Source organism: Macaca thibetana, chromosome 12, assembly GCF_024542745.1.
Source record: "Macaca thibetana thibetana isolate TM-01 chromosome 12, ASM2454274v1, whole genome shotgun sequence".
Classification (NCBI taxonomy): Eukaryota; Metazoa; Chordata; class Mammalia; order Primates; family Cercopithecidae; genus Macaca; species Macaca thibetana.
The window spans coordinates 26,578,954-26,600,506 of NC_065589.1; the positions used below are offsets into that span (position 1 = coordinate 26,578,954).

Consider the following 21,553-nt stretch of genomic DNA (forward strand, 5'->3'; position numbering starts at 1 on the left):
GTATATGAGGTGCTAATATCTATGTATAGCATATTCGAAGTATATGTAGCTAATATCTATATATAAATTCTCTGTGTAAGATTCAGGCCTAAATAAATAAATGAATAAACAAATGAATGAATAAATAAATAAATAAAACCATATTAGCAGTTTGGGGTTCTGAATGTATTTAAATGATCATTGTGAGGCAAACATTCTGACTTGCCTACCAAAATAACCATTCTTTCCTATAATCCCAGCACTTTGGGAGGCCAAGGCAGGCGGATCACCTGAGGTCAGGAGTTCAAGACCAGCCTTGGCAACATGGTGAAACCCCATCTCTACTTAAAAAAAATACAAAACTGCCGGGCGCGGTGGCTCAAGCCTGTAATCCCAGCACTTTGGGAGGCCGAGACGGGCGGATCACGAGGTCAGGAGATCGAGACCATCCTGGCTAACACGGTGAAACCCCGTCTCTACTAAAAAATACAAAAAAAAAATAGCCGGGCGAAGTGGCGGGCGCCTGTAGTCCCAGCTACTTGGGAGGCTGAGGCAGGAGAATGGCGTGAACCCGGGAGGCGGAGCTTGCAGTGAGCTGAGATCCGGCCACTGCACTCCAGCCTGGGCGGCAGAGCGAGACTCCGTCTCAAAAAAAAAAAAAAAAAAAAAAAAAAATACAAAACTTAGCCGGGCTTGATGGCATGCGCCTGTAATCCCAGCTACTCAGGAGGCCAAGGCACAAGAATCACTTGAACCCGGGAGGCAAAGGTTGCAGTGAGCCGAGATAGTGCCACTGCACTCCAGCCTTGGCAACAGAGTAAGACTCCGTCTCAAAAAGCAAAACAAAACAAAACATAAAACAAATAACCATTCTTCCTTTTTCTCTTCAATTAGTGTGAACCCAATATTTAGCTGAGAATATAGCTACCCAGCCCAACAACTACATTTCCAGCCTCTTTTGCTCATGAGATCATGTGACTGAGGTCTTGCCAATGAGATATAAGAAGAATTGAGTGGGACTTCTGGGAAGTCTCCTTGAACAGGAAGGGTGTGTGCTTCTCTGCCCTTTCCTCTATTTTATCAGAAACATGGATGTGATGGCTGAAGATGTAATCAGCACTGGATGTTGAGGATAAGGGTAAGAAGGGTCACATCCTACTAATGGTAGAGAAATAGAAGAAGCCTGGGACCTGGATTACTTCACAGGGTCCCAGGATAGTCTGCCTCCAGACTTCTGTACAAGAAAGAAATACACTTCTATCTTGTTTAAGCCACTGATATTTTAGGGTTTTAATTCTATGCAGCTCAATCTAAATCTAAATGATGCACACAAATGTTTACCTTCTGCTACACTGTGGTAGCCCAGCTTCCTAAATGTCTCACTCCATCCCTGTCTATTATCTTGGTGGATGTGGTTACCCCTGAGGTTCTTTATTCTCCCTGACACATTTAGTCACATACTCCCCTCAGTTCTAGGCACCGGTAACACCTTCAGGCTCCCAAAATGACACACCGGAGAATTCCGTTGTCCTAGATAAATGGTGATTTTAGGGCAGGGAATCAAGAAGAGTTTGTCCATTGGATGAACTGCTTTGGCACAATTGCTCGTCTGTTCCCTGCCCTCCTGGAACCCTCAAGATGATAAAACTGATCAGTATGGACTATGGTTTCCCAGAAGAACTGCAGAGAGCAGGGGGTAATTTAAAGAAAGAATCTGCTGGAATTGTAAGATGATATATAGGCTACTGGGGCCAGAGGAGGAAGTAAGTTGTTGGGAGTTTAGACCGTGGAGGTTTCTACCTCTTGGATGGGGTCCTTGTTGGAGAGAGTGCTTGAGATATTGTCGGATTCAAGCAACTCTACAATGCTGTAGGGAGAACAGTCCTCTAGACCCAGCTTGCTGCAGAGCCAGCCACAGAAGCCTTTCTCCATGTCCCGGGCAGCTTGCCACCATGCTCCCCAGGACCATGAGAGCTGGACCACAGCGGCGTAAAGGCCCAGGGAGGAAGCCATGGCCATGATGAGCACTGGATAGAAGAGAATGAGGCAGGGGCAATACGAGATCTTGTGCCAGAAAGTCCTTTCCTCATTATACACGAGGAAGATGTTGTACCAGGTGATAGTGCCATAGTAGAAAGAGACAACAAAAGAGAGGATGAAAACCACAGGCAGGCAGACCAGCGTCCAGAGGACCACATGGGGCCCACGGTCGGCTCCCACCTGGCAGGCCATTCTTCCTTCAGGCGTCGTTTCCCTTGATGACTCTTTAGGCTTGGTCAGTTCCTGCAGCTCTTTCTCTGTCAATGTGACATGGATGTCCACCATCTGACCCTTTTTCTTCCCTCGTGTGATGGTCCCAGTTAAGGTGACATAGCGGCTGTCCAGAGGCAGGTTCCACATATCTGCAGGGTACAAAGGAGGTGAGAGTCGGCCGGGCGCGGTGGCTCAAGCCTGTAATCCCAGCACTTTGGGAGGCCGAGACGGGCGGATCACGAGGTCAGGAGATTGAGACCATCCTGGCTAACACGGTGAAACCCCGTCTCTACTAAAATACAAAAAAAAAAAACTAGCCGGGCGAGGTGGCGGGCGCCTGTAGTCCCAGCTACTCGGGAGGCTGAGCCAGGAGAATGGCGTGAACCCGGGAGGCGGAGCTTGCAGTGAGCTGAGATCCGGCCACTGCACTCCAGCCTGGGCGACAGAGCCAGACTCCGTCTCAAAAAAAAAAAAAAAAAAAAAAAAAAAAACAAAGGAGGTGAGAGTCAAGATCAGAAGAGTGGGCATTGCATCTCCATGTCGCACCCTCCCAGGCTGGGCATGAGGACAAGAGTAGCCTTTTTTACAGCATCTGGCACAGTCCTGAGTCAGTGATTCAATGGAGGACTGAGTGGGTCTCCCTTGGGAAGGCGACCACTGGTGTTATTGCTCCCACGTGAACTCACACTCCTTGTGCCTGGGCCCTGATAAAATTGTGAGGCATGTTAAGCTTGTTTTTCATGTACTCTCTCTGCTTTTGGGGGCCTCAATCTTGGCACAATCTCTGTGGCATGGAGGAGTGTGAGGAACTTTGATACAGACATGATGCAAATGATGATCCTATTTCTAGGTAACTGGTGCTGTGAAGATACTGTTCCTGTGTATCAGCTACTCTGTCAAGACTGCATGTGTGTGCACTGGACTGATGGACAGCCACCACCTTCCCTTATCATGCCTAGTTCTGTGCTTTCTGAGAGGGGGCCCCTCACATGCCTGATCCAGCCATCACATCTAGGGGCTGCACGCACACACACATGCATCCCACATATACCATACACATACACCCTCTCACATACTACATACACACCATACACACACACACATGCCATCTCCCATACACACGACACTGTCCCATACACACAACACACCATGCACGTCACATACACATACCACATACATACCCCATACACACACCACATACCCCAAACACCATACATAACACATACACCACACACATGCCACACACAACCTCCCCACACCTGCCACATACAACACATACATACACATGCCATATACACACCACATACCCATACATACCACACATACACACAACATACACACATCACACACCACACACACCCCACACACACATAGACACATCACACACACCACACATACACACACCATACATGCACACAAATGCTACCCCCCACACATTCCACATATACGCACTACACATACCCACCCACATGCCATAGGCACACACCACATAATATACACATTCTACACACACACCACATACCCATACATACCATACCACACATACCATACACATACACACACCACACACATACCACCCACACATACATACACCATATACTCCCCCATACCACACCACCCACACCCATCCACACACACAACACACCACACATCACACACATACCATACAACACACACAAACAGCCCACACACCTCCACATGCACCACACCCACACCGCACACCACACATACACACACATACATGACACACCCACACAGAACCAAATAGCCATCTTCTGGCCACCCTAGAAGTCTGGGTGGGGATGGGAAAATACAGGCTTTAGGCAGGCATGGACCTTGGGCCCTGTGGCCTCCTTGCCCCACAGCTGAGAGATAAGACGAAGTCACTTAAAGAGCAGGGCCCTGGATAGTGGCAGGAACTCTGCTTACCCAGAGAAAAGGAATGTGCAGTCCCCCAAGCCCCATCTTTTCCCAGTCTTCATCACGGTAAACACCACCATCTATCCTCTCTGTCATTCCTGTCAATCACCCAGGAGTCATTATTGATTCCCCTCTTTCCCTCACTCCCTGCCTCTGGTCAATCAGCAAGTTCAGATTGCATCCTGAATCCAGCTTTCTCCTGCTATCACCCGAACTTCTCCATTAGTGCTACTGTGGCTGCAGGGACATAATAGTCTCCCATCAGCATCCAGTCTTAACCCTTATAATTCATTCTTTATAGAGAAGCCAGAGTGATCTTTTACAAATATAAACGAGATGATGTCTCTTTGCTTAAAAGTCCTCCATTGCCTTCCTCTTGCACCTGGAACAAATCCCAAACTCTTTGCCAAGACCTGCAAGGGTCACCAGGATCCATCCCCTGTCCACCTACCTGTCCTCCTCTCACCATCCTCCCGCTTATTCCCTATACTCCCTACACTGAAATAACTCCTTTCCATAAACAGGTCAAAGCTGCTCTCACCTCAGGGGCTTTGCCCTTGCTGTGCCGCCTCCTCCAAAAACTCTGCCCTAGAACTTTTCGCGGTGGCTCCCTCATGTCATTTGGATCAATTCAAATGTTACCTCCTCAGAGAAAGCTTTCACAACCATGCAATCTCTCCCCCACCACCTTCCACCCTCCACCAGTACTCATCTTCCCATCAGCGTGGTTTTGTCATCTTCGGAACTCATACCACTACCTGAAAAAGTATCTTTTATTTGTTGACTTGTTCATTGTCTGTCTTTCCCTGAAGGTCAACTGCAGAAGAGCAGGGAAATTGCTTATCTTATTCACTGTGAGCATATGTCTTAGAGATCTATCCATCTACACAAGTAGATCTGCCTCATCTCTCTACAGCTGCACAATAATAATTATTATTATTTTTTTGAGATGCAGGCTTGCTCTGTCACCCAGGCTGGAGTGCAGTGGCAGGATTTTGGCTTGCTGCAACCTCCACATTCTACAAACACACATTCTCCATCTCCCAGGTTAAAACAATTCTTGTGCCTCAGCCTTCGAAGTAGCTGGGACCTCAGGCATGCCCCAGCACACCTGGCTAATTTTTGTATTTTAGTAGAGATGGGGTCTCACCGTGTTGGCCAGTCTCAAACTCCTGTTGTTGGTCTCAAAGTCCTGACCCCACGTGATCTGCCTGCCTTGGCCTCCCAAAGTGCTGGGATTATAGGTGTGAGCCACCGTGCCCAGCCTCCACAATAATTCTTAATACAAATACATCATAGTTGCATTAGCTGCAACAAATATTCGTATACATGCCTCCTTATACAAGGATAACATGGGCACAAGTTTCATGGAGTAGATATTGATAATTTCTGGGTCATGAGGTATGCATGTTTTGAACTGTGAATTTTACTAAATATTTAATAAATGTTGACAAGTTTCCTCCACAAAGTAGTTGAGGCAGTTTCCACTTTCACTAAGGTGCATGAAGTATATCCATTTTCTCATATTGATGTATTCATAGTTTACCCAATTTTTGGCAAGCCTACATGGGAAGGAATACTATATCTCATTGTTGTCATCATTTGCCATATGATTTTCTTATGGCAAATTTTCTCATAATTTTCTTTATTTATATGAAAGTCAACAATTATTATTTTATATACATTAAGTAGTTAGCATAGTCTGCTTGTGTTACCAATTTTTGTGTATAAATCAGCCTCTTCCATTACATTAGGAATTCTGAAAGGGTGGAGATTTCTGTACTATCTAGAAAAAATGTAATAGGTGCTCAGTAAATACCATTTGTTGAATGAAGACTGTAATATTGCGCCAGGCGCAGTGGCTCATCCTATAATCCCAGTGCTTTGGGAGGCTGAGGCGGGTGGATCAATTGAGGCCAGGAGTTCGAGACCAACCTGGACAACATGGTGAAACCCAGTCTCTACTAAAAATACAAAAATTAGCAGGGCATGGTGGAGCATGCCTGTAGTCCCAGCTACTCAGGAGGCTGAGACAGGAGAATCGCTTGAACCCAGGAGGTGGAAGTTGCAGTGAGCCGACACCACGCCACTGCACTCCAGCCTGGGTGACAGAGCAAGACTCTGTCTCAAAATAAATAAATAAAAGATGGTAATATTGCAAGAAGAAATGTATCACCAAGAAGAAATAGGTCAGTAAGCATACGCCTGTCTGTTCTGGAAGATGCCCTTTTGGTTTCCTTCTCATGGCTTTAAACACGTGGGCTAGAGAGACTTACCATCATCCACAGGGTAGTCTAGGAAATCATCTCCCTCCTCCTCTTTTGGCCGATCTCCACCTTCTGATTCACTGGGCTCCTCGTCTGTTTTCTCGTTGTCTGAGCGGTAGATGATGATGGATTCTGGGCGTGACTCTTTCCTCTTCTTTTTCCTGCGCCCTATTGTGGATTCGCCATCCAGCGCCAGGGCAGCAGCCACAGCCTTCCTGAGAGAGCCCTGGTGGGGGCTTGGGAGCTGGACCTGGCCTTCTACTGCTGCTGGCTCTTCCATCCCAGCCCTGACGTCTACCTATGTATTATAAAGAGTTGGACTTCTTTGAGCAAACTCACAGTTCACACATCACAGAGCTTCTTCCTAGATGGGGCTATGCATGTCCCAAGGATGCATTCCACCTGAAAGATAGGAAAGCAAAGCCATCAACAGGAAGCAAATGGGGTGAGATGGACAGGAATGTGGGAAAGGATCCTCAACTTGGCAGAAGCCTTCCTCTCCCTTTACTTCTTGCAACACTTTATTTTGGGAGTGCAATAGAAATCTCTTACAATAGATAGTGAATAAACTTTTTTTTTTTTTTTTTTTTTTTTTTTTTTGAGACGGAGTCTCACGCTGTTGCCCAGGCTGGAGTGCAGTGGCGCGATCTCGGCTCACTGCAAGCTCCGCCTCCCGGGTTCCCGCCATTCTCCTGCCTCAGCCTCCTGAGTAGCTGGGACTACAGGCGCCCGCCACCGCGCCCGGCTAATTTTTTGTATTTTTAGTAGAGATGGGGTTTCACTGTGGTCTCGATCTCCTGACCTTGTGATCCGCCCGCCTCGGCCTCCCAAAGTGCTGGGATTACAGGCTTGAGCCACCGCGCCCGGCCGTGAATAAACTTTTGCTACAGCAATATTTTCATCATTTATACAAACATATAATATTTGGCAAAATCCATGTGAAGGAATACTATATCTCATTGTTGTCATAATTTGCATTTTCCTTATTCATATGAAAGTCAACAATTATTTTTTTTTTTACATACATTAAGTAGTTAGCATAGTCTGTTTGTGTTACCGATTTTTGTGTAGAAATCAGCCTCTAGTTGGAGCATGCAGAGTATAAGGAAGTTGGGTGAGGAAGCCTTACCAGTAAATGAGAGTTAAGAATCACAGGTAGGCCAGGCGTGGTGGCTCACCCCTGTAATCTCAGCACTTTGGGAGGTTGAAGCGGGTGGATCACCTGAGGTCAGGAGTTCGAGACCAGCCTGGCCAACATGGCAAAACCCCGTCTCTACTAAAAATACAAAAATTAGCCGGGCACAGTGGTGGGTGCCTGTAATCCCACTACTTGGGAGACTGAGGCAGGAAAATTGCTTGAGCCTGGTGTGGGGGTGGGAGCAGTGGAGGTTGCAGTGAGCCGAGATCATGCCACTGCACTCCAGTCTGGAAGACGGAGTGAGACTCTGTCAAAGGAAGAAAGAAAAAAGAAAAGAAAAAACCACAGGTGGCTGGGACCAGTACTCCAGACTTCTGGCTATTGAGTCATACATTAAAACTATACTCAAATGGATAAATATAACATTAAGCAAGCCACTCACAGATGGTACAACCTCACCAACCATGTCTACCTTGCTATTCTGTAAAGGAAATCTGTCTCCTGGCTTCTTGTCAGCCCACAATTTCAAAAAGTTGCTGGGATTTGTCCTATCACATGCTGCAAGAGCAGTGGAGAGGCTTCACTTTCACCCTTAAAATAACATTGTCTCTCCACTTTCTGTTCTGGACAGCGCAGGTCTATATACCTGTCCTTCATTATTTTTCCTGGTAACTTATTTGTTAAAGAAAGCAGGTCATTTATCGTGCAGATTCTCATAGTCTGGTTTTTGCTGATTGCATCCCCACAGCATATGCCTCTGAACTCTGTGTTATGAGTTGATAGTTACATAGAAAGTCTTGGCCGGGCGCGGTGGCTCAAGCCTGTAATCCCAGCACTTTGGGAGGCCTAGACGGGCGGATCACAAGGTCAGGAGATCGAGACCATCCTGGCTAACACGGTGAAACCCCATCTCTACTAAAAAATACAAAAAACTAGCCGGGCGAGGTGGCGGGCGCCTGTAGTCCCAGCTACTCGGGAGGCTGAGGCAGGAGAATGGCGTAAACCCGGGAGGCGGAGCTTGCAGTGAGCCGAGATCGCGCCACTGCATTCCAGCCTGGGTGACAGAGCCAGACTCCGTCTCAAAAAAAAAAAAAAAAAAAAAAAAAAAAAAAAAAGAAAGTCTTGATCAATTTCATGTTGAAATTTTTTTGGTTGATGGTTTGTTTTGTTTGGCAAGACAACTTTAGAGGTGGTGTTTTGTACTTCCATTAGAAGTCCCCTAATGCCTGGTTGACTCTTTTTGTGAAGTTAATAGCCCATTTATGGCCATTGACTATACCCATTAAATCATTAGGGGTTACAGAATGATGCTATTCCATTTCTCTCACTTCGTCATTTATTAGCTAGAATACTGTCATACACTTTTAACATACCCAGTTTTAATCCTAGTGAAAGAGGCAAATGTTCCTGCTGTTATGCAATATTATTGGCATTTATACTGTGAAAAATAGCATAGGAACTATAGTGGCACCCCATATGGATATAAAAAGTTTCCAAGCTATTTACCAAAAAATTCCCCACTTTTCAAATAACTGTGCATATTATTGAGAATAGCAAGCTTCTACTCACAACCCTGCTGCCCCACACTCCTCGAGGCTGTACACTCTTCAGCAACTCCAGGTTACTGGCTGTTACTTTTGTTCCCAACTCCCAAATCCCTCACTGTATTTCAGTGCTCTCTGAGCTTTTCCTTTCTTGCCACATGTACACCATTTGCCATCCCTTTATTCCCAATAATAAAGCTTCTTCTCCTCTCATGTGTATTCAAATGTTCCCAGTGTCTAGTGGACTGGCCCAGTGGATGGGAGTGGGGCAGTGGAGAGAAGAAAGAAACAAAAATTTCACTAGGCTCTAGGATTCCACTAGGCTCCATTCATTTTGAAGCAAATCCCATGTCTAAAAATTATATATCTTTGGTAATTACCATGTGACAGGAAGGACTGTATATCATATCTCTTCAAATGCCAAAATACATATTTTTTTTCTCATTTCAATGTTTCTAAAATTTAGGTGAATTTTAAGCCCAATGGAATGGCTTTTTCTCTCCCTCCAGGCAGGGGAGCTCTCCTCTGCTGCTCTCTCACCCAGTATTTCCTCTGTCCTCTGTTAATTTTCTTTTCCTTTTTTTTTTTTTCTTTGAGACGGAAGTCTCGCTCTTTCACCCAGGCTGGACTGCAGTGGCGCTATCTAGGCTCACTGCAAGTTCCGCCTCCCGGGTTCACGCCATTCTCCTGCCTCAGCCTCCTGAGTAGCTGGGACTATGGGCGCCCGCGCGCCCTGCTAATGTTTTATATTTTTAGTAGAGACGAGGTTTCACCGTATTAGCCAGGATGGTCTCGATCTCCTGACCTCGTGATCTGCCCGCCTCGGCCTCCGAAAGTGCTGGGATTACAGGCATGAGCCACGGCGCCCGGCCCCTCTGTTAATTTTCTTTGTCTTTCTGTTGGATTGGCAGGTGTTGCATCTAAATTAACTTTATACCTGGGCACTTAACCCAATGCCTGGAATAAATCAGGCACCCAGCGACAGAATTGGGAATCTTAGTGGTAGGATCCACAGGAAGAAATGGGCAGGTTTCACTACATCCTCACTGCCTGACTTTGCCTGGGGGGTGTACTGTGGGCAGAATGAGCGCAATTATCTTTAAATTCTTATACATGGAGCTTTCTGGACCAGGAGACTAATTTGGCTGAGGCGTCTAAAAGTACAAAGATGTACACAGAGAGAAGCAGGGGAGACAGCCCTCCGAAGGTAAATAGCTCCCGAGGACATGTAATCCAACCGTTAGAATGCTGAGCAGGCCTTGGGCAATGATGAACTCGACCAGGGCTCTTCTACCAAAGTGGCCTCAACACAGAGGACAGCGGACCTCTACCCACAGGAAACTGAATGTGGAGGCTGAACGCGATCCACCCCCAGGTGAAGATTTTCAGGTTTTGTTGTTAAATATATGTATATGTATATGTATATGTATATGTATATGTATGTACACACACACACTTTTTATTATTACTTTAAGTTCCAGGATATACATATATATGTATATCTATATATGTACTTATACATATGTATATATACACAAATGTGTATATATACACATTTCTCATTCTACTCTCTAAGTAGAATGTTTAATACAAAAATGTTTTCCCTGATCAAGTCCTCTTGTAAACTGACACTCAGAAAGCTGCATCATGGTAATTCTATGGTAGGAACGACCTCTGAACAAACCACTTTGTACCTACTTGAAGGATGCAATGATCACACCTTGGGAGGCCACCCTAATCCACTGTGTTTTCCTACTTAGATCTTCTGTTTTTCTCTGTAGTTTCCTTGGCCCTTCTATACAGTGTAAGTTTTCATACTAGGGGTTGAGACCCTGAGGAGATTAAAGGACCAGAACTTCTGAGCTGGGAGAAGGTTTATGTTCTGTACTCCTTACTCCTTCTTTGAAGATGTGCCTAGATGTTCAGAAGGGAGACAGAAATGTTAAAGAGTATATGTGAGAAGGCAAGTTGCAAATCTCATACTTCTCGTTCCCTTTTCCTCTCTCTTTGTTGAGGGGATAGTGCTCTAGGAAGATGTGGCAGGGCAAAGTGAACACATGCATGGAGATCATGACCCTTATTAATGGGCCTTACAAACAAAAAAAGGTAGCCGGGTGCGGTGGCTCATGCCTCTAATCCCAGCACTTTGGGAGATCAAGGCAGGTGAATCACTCAAAAAAAATTTTTAAATTTAATTTAAAAAAACATAAAAAAGCTATGGTGTTCGACACTCTTGATTTGGTTGGGCACAATGGGAGAGGCCAATGTTAGATAACAGGAAGAGCTTCCTGAGCCCAGGGACAGACTAATATAGAAAATAGTAGCTAAGAGAAGCTTTGGAGTCTCTTGGGGATATAAAAGATAAACGTGATCATCTTGTCAGCTGATGGCGGAGAGGGACAATCCTATCGGAGGCAAAAAGAGAGATGACTTTTGAACATCCCATTAAAACCTTAGATAAGAAATATGAAATGTAAAGGTTGGTGAGCTCCTGGCCATTCACATTAGGGGGCTATTTTTTGCCTCAGGCACAGCTCATTTTAGAAAGGTGCCCAGCCAATGTCTACTCACAGTAGTCACAGGACAGAGACACTGTCCTTGATTTACCTTGAAACATGATTTCCTCATCTCCCTACAATTAGAACATTATCCTTTGAGACTACAAAATATTCCCACAAACTTAGGAAAAGATGGATTGTTTTGTAGTCATGGTAAAAAGTAGACAGTAGAACCAGTTTTAAACCTGTTCAATTGATTAACAACAATCTCCCTCAGCGTCTTAGTCCATTTGAGTGGCCATTAAGAAAATACCGTAGACTAGATGACTTATAAACAACAAAGATTTATTTTGTACAGTTCTGGGAGCAAAAAGTCCAAGATCAAGGTTAGGGGTTTGGTTAAGGGCTCACTTTCTGGTTCATAGAGGGTGACTTCTGACTGTGTTTTTACCTGGTTGAAGGAGGAGCTGACTAGCTCTCTGGGCCTCTTTTTTTTTTTTTTTTTTTTGAGAGGGTGTCTCACTCTGTCACCTAGGCTGGAGTACAGTGGGGCAATCTCAGCTCACTGCAACCTCTGCCTCCCGAGTTCAAGTGATTCTTCTGCCTCAGCCTCCCAATTAGCTGAGACTACAGGCGCCCGCCACCACGCCTGGCTAATTTTTGTATTTTTAGTAAAGATGGGGTTTCACCATATTGGCCAGGCTGGTCTCAAACTTCTGACCTCATGATCTGCCCGCCTTGGCCTTCCAAAGTGCTGGGATTACAGGCGTGAGCCACTGAGTCCAGCCTCTGGGTCTCTTTTATGGGGGTACTAATCCCATTCCTGAGGACTCCACCTTCATGACCTAAAGCCTCACCTAAAGCCATGACCTTGGGGGCTAAGATTTCAACATATGGATTTTGGGAGAACACAAACCATACCATAGCACTCAGCAAAGTTGTTTTTGGAAATTAACCCATCAGTCAGTCCTTTGTTTCTGAAAGTCAATCAGGTGAGTGACTCTGTCCCTGTTTGGCTGACTTTCACACTAGTGTGAGTTGACTTTTGGCCAATCAGGGTCTGGCACTCTGATGTTGGCTTTCAAAAACGTGCTCACTTAGGCAGTTGTTGATTTAACATGTTTAAAACCAGTTCTGGTGACTACTTGTTATCACGAATACTGAAAAAACAGTGTTTTCCTAAATTTGGGGGTATTTTTTATTGTTCCTGCAAGGCTGGAATGATATCAGATGTCTCAGTACTAGAATATGAGTTATCTGTTGTCATGCAACAAATAACCCAAAAAGTAAAGGTTTAAAACAATAAAAAAGTTATTATCTCACACAATTATGTGTGTCAAGAAACTGGGAGTGCCTTAGCTGGGTGGTGAGTAGTCTTCTCTACCTGCTTCCTGCCTATAGAATTTGGAGGTCCAAAAGCCTTTTGTTTTGTTTTTGTTTTGTATGGTTTCTGAACCTTTTAGTGTTCTGTGAACAGAATTTTCTCAAAAATTCTGTGGGATTCCTATAAATAGTTACTCTGAGTCGCTGGTTTTGTTTCAAGATCTCTAAAGATGTCAGGGCTGCAGTGATCTGAAGGCTTGAATGAGGCTAGATCTGCTTCCAAGATGGTTCACTCACATAATGCTGACTCAGTTTCTCTCCACGTGGGCCTCTCCATGGTCCACCTGAGTGTCCTCATGAAAGTGGCTGGCTTCCCCCAGTGTGAGTGGTCTGAAAACAGGTATTTTCTTTGACCACCCTGACTTGACTCTTGATCCCATCTCTTCCTCATCTTTGATTTCCTCCTTCTCCAATAGCTCCAACTTCCTTCTACTGGCTCTTTCCCCTTTGCCTTCAAACAAACTCAGAGTTCCTTATCTAGAAAAAAATAACTTTACCTTGCCACTTTACTCTATCTGATATCCCATTTTTTTCTCCACCAAGCTTTTCTATCAAATAGTTTATAGCCACTCATATCCAGTTCCTCCTGCAATCTTCTGCCCTCTTTTTCTCCCCACTCCCAACCTCCGTACACACACACACATATGCACATGCAAATCACTTGCAAAGATGATTTAGGCCAGGAAATTAGCATGTTTCAAGCCTTAGGTGTCAGGCTGTAAGGTAAACTCTTTATAGACGTTACCTTACTTGCATGTCTCAACAAGCTTGACGGGTAGGTCTTATTTTCCTCACTTGACCTATTAGGTTCAACATGTTAAATATAGCAGTGAGAGAACTTGGGTTTAACTCTATACTTGCATAACTCTAAAGTCCAAGATTTCCCCACTGAGAGTTAGAAGTCAAGGCGGGGTGTGGCGGCTCACGCCTCTAATCCCAGCATTTTGGAAGGCCAAGATGGGTGGATCACTTGCAGTCAGGAATTCAAGACCTGGCCAACATGGTGAAACCCTGTCTCTATTAAAAATACAAAAAGTAGCTGGGTGTGGTGGCGCATGCCTGTAATCTCAGCTACTCAGGAGGCTGAGACAGGAGAATCGCTTGAACCTGGGAGGTAGAGGTTGCAGTGAGCTGAGATCGTGCCACTGCACTCCAGCCTGGGTGAGAGAGTGAGACTCTGTCTCAAAAGTAAAATAAATAAAATAAAATATAATGAAAATAAAAAACTAGAAGTAGTCAAGTTGTAGTAGCTGCAGTGAGCAGCTGATGGTTTTTGGGTTTTTGGTTTTGTTGTTTGCTGTCGAAAACCCTATTTCTCCTTCATTTGATGACAGATCCACTCATTTCGGTGAGGAACAGTCTTGAAAGTGCCTGATGGGATCACAGTGACCACTTCGCCATTCTTACTCTCCTTGTCACACCAGTGCTGTTAATTCCACTAATTTCCAAATCTTTCTTGAACCTTCCCTCACCTCCTTTAACTTTCTACTCTCTCTTTTACCTCTCAAACCTTCCTTCTGTCTCTTTTGCTCCCTTATCTGCCTTCTCCAACCCATAATTGCCAGTATTTTGTAGGCCCGATTCTTAATTCATTGTCCTCTATTCTCAATAACACACTCTGTTCCTCTTGTTGAAATATACAGCCTTCCTGCACACAGCTGTAGGACCACTGCTATACCAAGAACACCCAAATCTAGATCTCAAGACTGTATCTCCAATAGCCTGGCAAATATTTTCTAATTGAATTCCCATCATTTTAGCAAAGCATGTTCAAACCAAACTCATGTTTATTTACAGCAGACAACCTCTCAGTGTTACTAAGAGGAAAGGAAAAGGGGGAAAGGACAGGAGAAAGGGATGAAGAAGGAAACTCCACAACATTTGTGGGGTTTACTGACTGTATAATTTGGTAGGTTCTGTGTTAATTGATTATATAGTTCAGGCATTATCTCACTTAATTACACATTCAAAAAGTATTTATGTATTCATTTATTTTTAGAGATAGGGTATTTCTATGTTGCCCAGGATTGACTTGAACTCCTAGGCTCAAGTAATCCTCCCACCTCAGCCTCCTGAGTAGCTGAGACTACTGTCATGTGCCACTGTGCCCAGCTTCAGTAAATACGTATTAAGTAACACTATGTGCTAGATATTGCACAATTGTTCTACGTACAACAAATCTTTTTTTTTTTTTTTTTTTTTTTTTTTTTTTTTTTTGAGACACAGTCTCGCTTGGTCACCCAGACTGGAGTGCAGTTGTGTAATCTCAGCTCACTGCAACCTCCATCTCCAGGTTTAAGCGATTTCTGTGCCTCAGCCTCCTGAGTAGCTGGGACTATAAGCATGTGCCACCATGCCCAACTAATTTTTGTACTTTTAGTACAGATGGGGTTTCACCATATTAGCCAGGCTAGTCTTGAACTCCTGACCTCAAGTGATCCATCTGCCTCGGCCTCCCAAAGTGCTGGGATTACAGGTGTGAGCCACCATGCTGGCCTAGGTACAACAATTTTATGAAGCAAGTATTATTTTGCAGACGAGGACACTTGGACTTAATAATAGTAACAACAGAAACTTATTGGATGTTTATTGTGTGCCAAGTGCTCTAAGTACTTTAAAATAATCATATTGTTCAATATTCACAACAAACCAATGAAGTAGGTACTGTTTTTATTCCCATTTAGAGGAGAAATTTGCTCAAGCTTACATAGCTAGTAAGTGGTGGGGATGGAACTCACACCCAACTTTGCTAATTTCAAAGCCCATGTTATTTTCATTGTGCCATACTACTCGCCAACATTTATCCAAAGATCTATAAACTTCTAGAATGTTCTTTGATGAACCCATTTCCTATATGAAGGACATATTTCCATATACCTAATAATAATTAGTCTCAAAGTACTGCTAGTCATTCCTATGAAATCTTTTTGTTAATTTGTTCATTTGAATTTCTCCTACCACCATATGCCAGAATATAGCCTTCATACTACTTCCTGTAAACTGGAAGTCATTCTAAAATAGAAGACATTCCTCTACCATTTTTTACCATATTAATGTTGATTAATAAACAAAACAAAACGAAACAAAACAAAACAATATTTTTATTTTTCTGAAGGCCTGTCTGGTGTTTGAGGCTCTCCATATTTGCGCCCCACCCTAGGATTCAGAAACAGTTTTTCCCCTTCCCTTTCCCACATGACTACTCAACACATCTGCTTATGTTGATTTATTCATCTTTGTCACATTTCTCCACCTTTTTCAAGCCTGGCTCAAGACACACTCACTCAGTCACGTCCTTTCCTGTGACTACCCCAGCCCCCACGTCCTCTCCTCCCACCCTAACCCTGTGTTGCAGGTGTATGGTGAGAATTCAATGAATGGCCCAGTATAAAATGCCTAATACATGACTGACACTTCATAAATATGTTTCTATTCCCTTTATTTGGCCTCCTTCTATATGCAATGTAATAGCATTTGCCATCTGAACCATACTCTTAATACTTAATTACACAGCATTTCATATCATTGTATGGATTATAGATGGCATCATGAGTTTTCATTCATCTTCCTAAGTAGATAACAAACTTCTAGAGATCAGGAACTCTCTTACTCTTTTTCTTCACCACCAACGGGAAAACCCCAGGGCTGGACTTATAGGACAAAGACAGTATGTATTTGTTGACTTGATAGGACAGAGAAGAGAAAACGCCTTACCAGAAATATGACATAAATAGCTGTTAAGAAAGAAAAGCTTAATTCTCTTCCCCATTTTTGTATACTTTATTATGCTGTTAGTATTTGATCTGAGAAGCAGGTTCTAAACATCTCTCCTTCCTTTTAGATTTCATAAGAGAGAGGTTAAAAGAAAATCTTACCCAATTTCCAAGGCTTTAATAAATAGACTTGAGAGGAGAGAGAGGACTTTGTTCTTTTCTCTGGAAGTTAAGCTGTGCCCATCTTCCACTTCCACTTCCAGTCTAAAGATTATTAATAGGCTGGTCACGGTGGCTCATGCCTGTAATCCCAGCACTTTGGGAGGCCGAGGCAGGTGGATCGCTTGAGATTAGGAGTTTGAGACCAGCTTGGCCAACATGGTGAAACCCCCTCTACTAAAAAATACAAAAATTAGCCAGGCATGGTGGCACACACCTGTAATCCCAGCTACTCTGGAGGCTGAGGTAGGATAATTGCTTGAACCTGGGAGGCGGGTGACTTCACCCTGGGTGACAGAGCGAGACTCTGTCTGAAAAAAAAAAAAAAGATTATTACAAATGTGATATTACAGAGTGTTAGCTTCAAGCAACCATTAACTCTGGACTCTTGGTCATTGTAGGGGGGAAAACAGGTTTTTAAGAACATGCTTATACTCTAGAATTCATGCTTAGAATAACTGCTTTTAAGCCACTTTTGAAAAAAACTATCCAGATAATTCTTTTTTTTTTTTTTTTTTTTTTTTTTTGAGATGGAGTTTTACTCTTGTTGCCTTGGCTGGAGTGCAATGGCACGATCTCAGCTCACCACAACCTCTGCCTCCCGGGTTTAAGCAATTCTCCTGCCTCAGCCTTCTGAGAGGCTGGGATTACAGGCATGCACCGCCATGCCCAGTTAATTTTGTATTTTTAGTAGAGATGGGGTTTCTCCATGTTGGTCAGGCTGGTCTCGAACTCCCAACCTCAGGTGATCCGCCCACCTTGGCCTCCCAAAGTGCTAGGATTACAGGCATGAGCCACCACTCCCGGCCCAGATAATTCTTAAATTCATCTACCCAACTTTCCCATCTCCACTGCTTCTCCTCTGGTCTAGGAGGCCACTGTCTCTTAACTGTGGTTCTAAAAAAAAATGCTCCTATCTTCCAGCTTCCACTCTTGCTGCCTTCCAATCAATTCCTCACTCAGCAGTAAGAAACATCTTTTACTTAATTTTTTTTTTTAAATTTTTTGAGACAGAGTCTCGCTCTGTCACCCAGGCTGGAGTGCAGTGGCATGATCTTGGCTCGCTGCAACCCCCACCTCCCCGGCCTGATTCGCCTGCCTCAGTCTCCCAAGTATATGGGATTACAGGTGTGTGCCACCACGCCCAGCTAATTTTTGTATTTTTAGCAGACATGGGGTTTCACCATGTTGGCCAGGCTGGTCTCAAACTCCTGACCTCAGGTAATCTGCCCACTTCAGCCTCCCAAAGTGCTGGGATTCCAGGCATGAGCCATGGCACTCAACCAGAAACATCTTTTTAAAACATAAAGAAAATCAGATTGCCAGGTGTGGCAGCACGTGCCTGTCATCCCAGCTTCTTGGGAGGCTGAAGCAGGAGAATTGCTTGAACTTGGGAGGCAGAGGCTGCAGTGAGCTGAGATCGCTGCCATTGTATTCTAGCCTAGGAGACAGAGTGAGAATCCATGTCAAAAATAAAAATAAAAATAAAAAAGAAAATCAGGCTGTTTTCTGCTTAAAATCCTCCTGAAACTTCCTACTGTTATACAGGTGGAAGTCCATGTGGCCTAAGGACCTCCTGATCCTGCCACTCCATCTATACCACCATAGGAGGTACACTATGCTCCAATCACACTGGCTGTATATTTATTCCTCAAGAGCACCAAATGCTTCCAAATGCTTGAGGTCTTCTTCAGTGCTGTCTACTTTGCTGCTCTGCCACTCCACCCCTGCCTCTTCCTATGCCCGTTTTTTTTTTTTTTTTTTTGAGTCCTTGTTCAAATGTCTCCTCCTCTGAGCCCTTCTTGACAACCAAACTAAAAACTTGACTCCCTGCTCTGCCTCTCATTATTCTTCATCACAACAGCTTGTTTCCTGTATAAGACTTACCAACATTTGTGATTATTTATTTTTCTTTTACTTATGTATTGCATAGCTCTTCTACTAGACTCTAAGCTCTATGAAGTGGTACCATAGAAGACGACCAACAAGTAGATGTTCGATAAATCTTTTTAAGTGACTGGGTGAAGTGGTAGCAACTCAGGAATAGCTTATTTCTGTGAAAGCCTGAGACTAAGGAGAAGTTTAATAAAAAGACATCAATAAGCTCCTTTATATGCCTCGTTACGGCACAATTGCTAGGGAGTTTTGCTTCGAGGTGGGGGCAGGACCAGATGCCTCACTGACATTCCTTCAGCACTGAGATTCTGGAAGTCTAAATGTTGAGAATCCCACAAGCCCCTGTCAGTCTGAGCTAGCAGCTGCTTTGCAGAGGGGAGAAAATAAAGTTACCAGGCAGATGGGGTGGGGGAGGGGTGGGAAGATGAAGGCAGTCATTGCTAATGGGGTATGACAGAGCCATGGGGAGAGGTTTGGGGGTGTGGGAGGACCTTGGTCACAGGAATGCCTTTTTCCCTAGGACAAAGAGGGCAGTGACACAGAGCACAGGGAAGAGCAGCATTTGATTCAACCAAAGGAGTGGTCAATGCGGCATGGCGTGGTTGCCTTGGGAAGAGATGCCGCAACTGGAGGCAGAATTAAAATCTGAAACAAAGAGCGTCCAAGCAACAGAACTATTGCTGTGCTTCCAGGCCTTTTCGCCTGGAACTTAGTGGATTAGTGGACTTTCAAACCCTGACAGAGGTCAGAGGCAGAGGCAGAGATCATGCCTCTAATTTTAAACAAAAGATCACTTGAAGAGACCCCAAAGCTCTCTTAATCGCAGGTTCTGCCTGGATTGTGAAAAATCGCCTTCTGACTGCTCATCCTGCAGCTTCCTTGCAGCTGAGGAATGGCACCTTGTCATCCTCAGTGGGCATCACTGGCTTGCAGCCCTCAGTCCCTGTTTCACTGGAAGACATCAGAATCCCACTCTCAGTCTACTCGGCAGCCACATGGAAGCTGCAGAACAGCCAGATTCCCACTGACCTGCCCTGGCACACCTCTGAGAATCCATGGGTCCAGGTCAGGGCATAAATCATGTTAAGTTATATCTTCAGTAAAGTTATCATTTAAAAGAATTTAAAGTGTCCCCACCCACAAGCAAGAAAGCCTGGACTTTTCTTGAATAAGTTACCCCTCAGAACTGAATCAATATTTCTTTTCCTTAAAAAAAAAAATACTTTGTCATTGGGATCAAACCAAGAAGAGGTATATTTTTCTGCAACAATACTTTGAGCTTTCCTGTTTGAATTTACTTTGTTTTAAAGGAGGTGATGGTGTTGTGATTTTGAAAAATTGGTCCTAACTACAGAACTGACTTAAGTAGTAGAGGTAAGTGATTCCTGGATAAACTATCTAGCAAATGGCAACCAGGAGATTTATCCTTTTCTTTAATGAGTGTAGATTTGAATCTGTCAGCAACAAAGATAGAGGGAGAAGTGTTTCTAAAAAGAGATCAGAGAAGGACAAGAGGATGGAGGAACAGGGAAGTGTAGCTTCCAACAAGAACCGCAGCCTGGCTGGTGGGTGGGACCTCATGGAGGAAGTGATGTCTGATTCCTCTGTCAACCAGACCCATTTCCAAATGGCTTTTGAATCCTAGGTGGTAGGTCCAACAAAAGGATGATGGCATTTATTTGCCTTTATATCGTTTTAATACCTGTCAGGGGAAAATGCAACACTCTGACAACAGCCTTAGAAATAGCATCCCACCTGGATTGTTAAGACCACGGCAACTGGCACATTTGGCCAAGTTCTTATGGTGAAGTCTCAGTAGGCCAGTCCAGGTGTAATCTGACTGGTGGGTTGACAGCGGGAAGCGAGATGAAAAATAAGGAGCAGATCTGAATAATAAATCACTGTTACTAGGCACCAAAACACAGATGAGAAATTTCCCTCATCCTCAGCAGGTTCACCCTCCTGCACAAGGAATCAACTACAGGACATGATCTCAAACACCTATAGATGCATCTTGCAGGAAGCGTACACCCTTCAATGAAAGATCCTCTTCTGGACTTGCTATGCAGCCCAGCTGAAATGGATCAGGTCTCAAATCTGGTAAAGATGATCTTTCCCCTTGATTTTTGGGTGGGGAGTGGGAGGTGAGACAGGGGTGGGCCTGAGTTTATTTTTTAAATCGTGTATTCTCTTGGTTCTGTGGAAAACTGCAACCGTATCTCCTCTTCTCCTTCACTCTCTCCTCCCGGGCTCCCTCCCCAAGGATGAAAGGATCTAAAAGTCGGATTTCTCCCCCTCAGCTAAGCCTGCCCTTTCTCCCCTTCCCAGCCAGCAGCACACAGCACCTGGAGCCCCAGCATCGCCGACGTCCGACCCTGGCAGGCGGGCGCAGCGAGGGCGCCGAGCTGCAGCCCTTTTCCAGCTGCACTGGAAATTTAATTATAATTAATCGTGAGAGCTTCAGCCTTGAGGATTGAATTTTTGAAATAGAGCACACCCCGCTGGTTTCTTTCTGGTCTTTTTTTTTTTTTTTTTTTTTTGCATTTCCCTTCCACCCTCCCCAATGGCATCGAAATTTAAGAAAACGAACGAGGAGTCTCACCCACACCTGCCCAGGGACCGACGCTGGCGGAGGATGCGGACAGCCGGCGAGGAGCTGTTCTGCTCGTGGAGGATGCGGCTTTGCCGCGGCGCGCGGGCGGGGCGAGGGGCGGGGCGGGGCAGGGCCGGGCAGGGGAGGGGG

The 21,553-nt window shown here is 44.6% G+C and overlaps 1 protein-coding gene across 2 annotated transcripts; it reads right to left on the reverse strand.

Moving 5' to 3' along the window:
- Positions 1 to 1,241: 1,241 nt before the first annotated feature.
- Positions 1,242 to 21,527, reverse strand: TMEM169 (transmembrane protein 169). Of its 2 annotated transcripts, none has more exons than XM_050751299.1 (3): positions 21,419 to 21,527; positions 6,429 to 6,821; positions 1,242 to 2,381 (listed from the first exon to the last, which is right to left on the reverse strand). In XM_050751299.1, the coding sequence occupies exons 2-3, from the start codon at positions 6,697 to 6,699 to the stop codon at positions 1,759 to 1,761; spliced, it is 894 nt and encodes a 297-aa protein (XP_050607256.1). In that variant the 5' UTR covers positions 6,700 to 6,821; positions 21,419 to 21,527; the 3' UTR covers positions 1,242 to 1,758. The 2 variants fall into 2 exon arrangements, with proteins under 2 accessions (XP_050607256.1, XP_050607255.1); XM_050751298.1 differs by having other exon boundaries at positions 21,413 to 21,499.
- Positions 21,528 to 21,553: the final 26 nt, after the last annotated feature.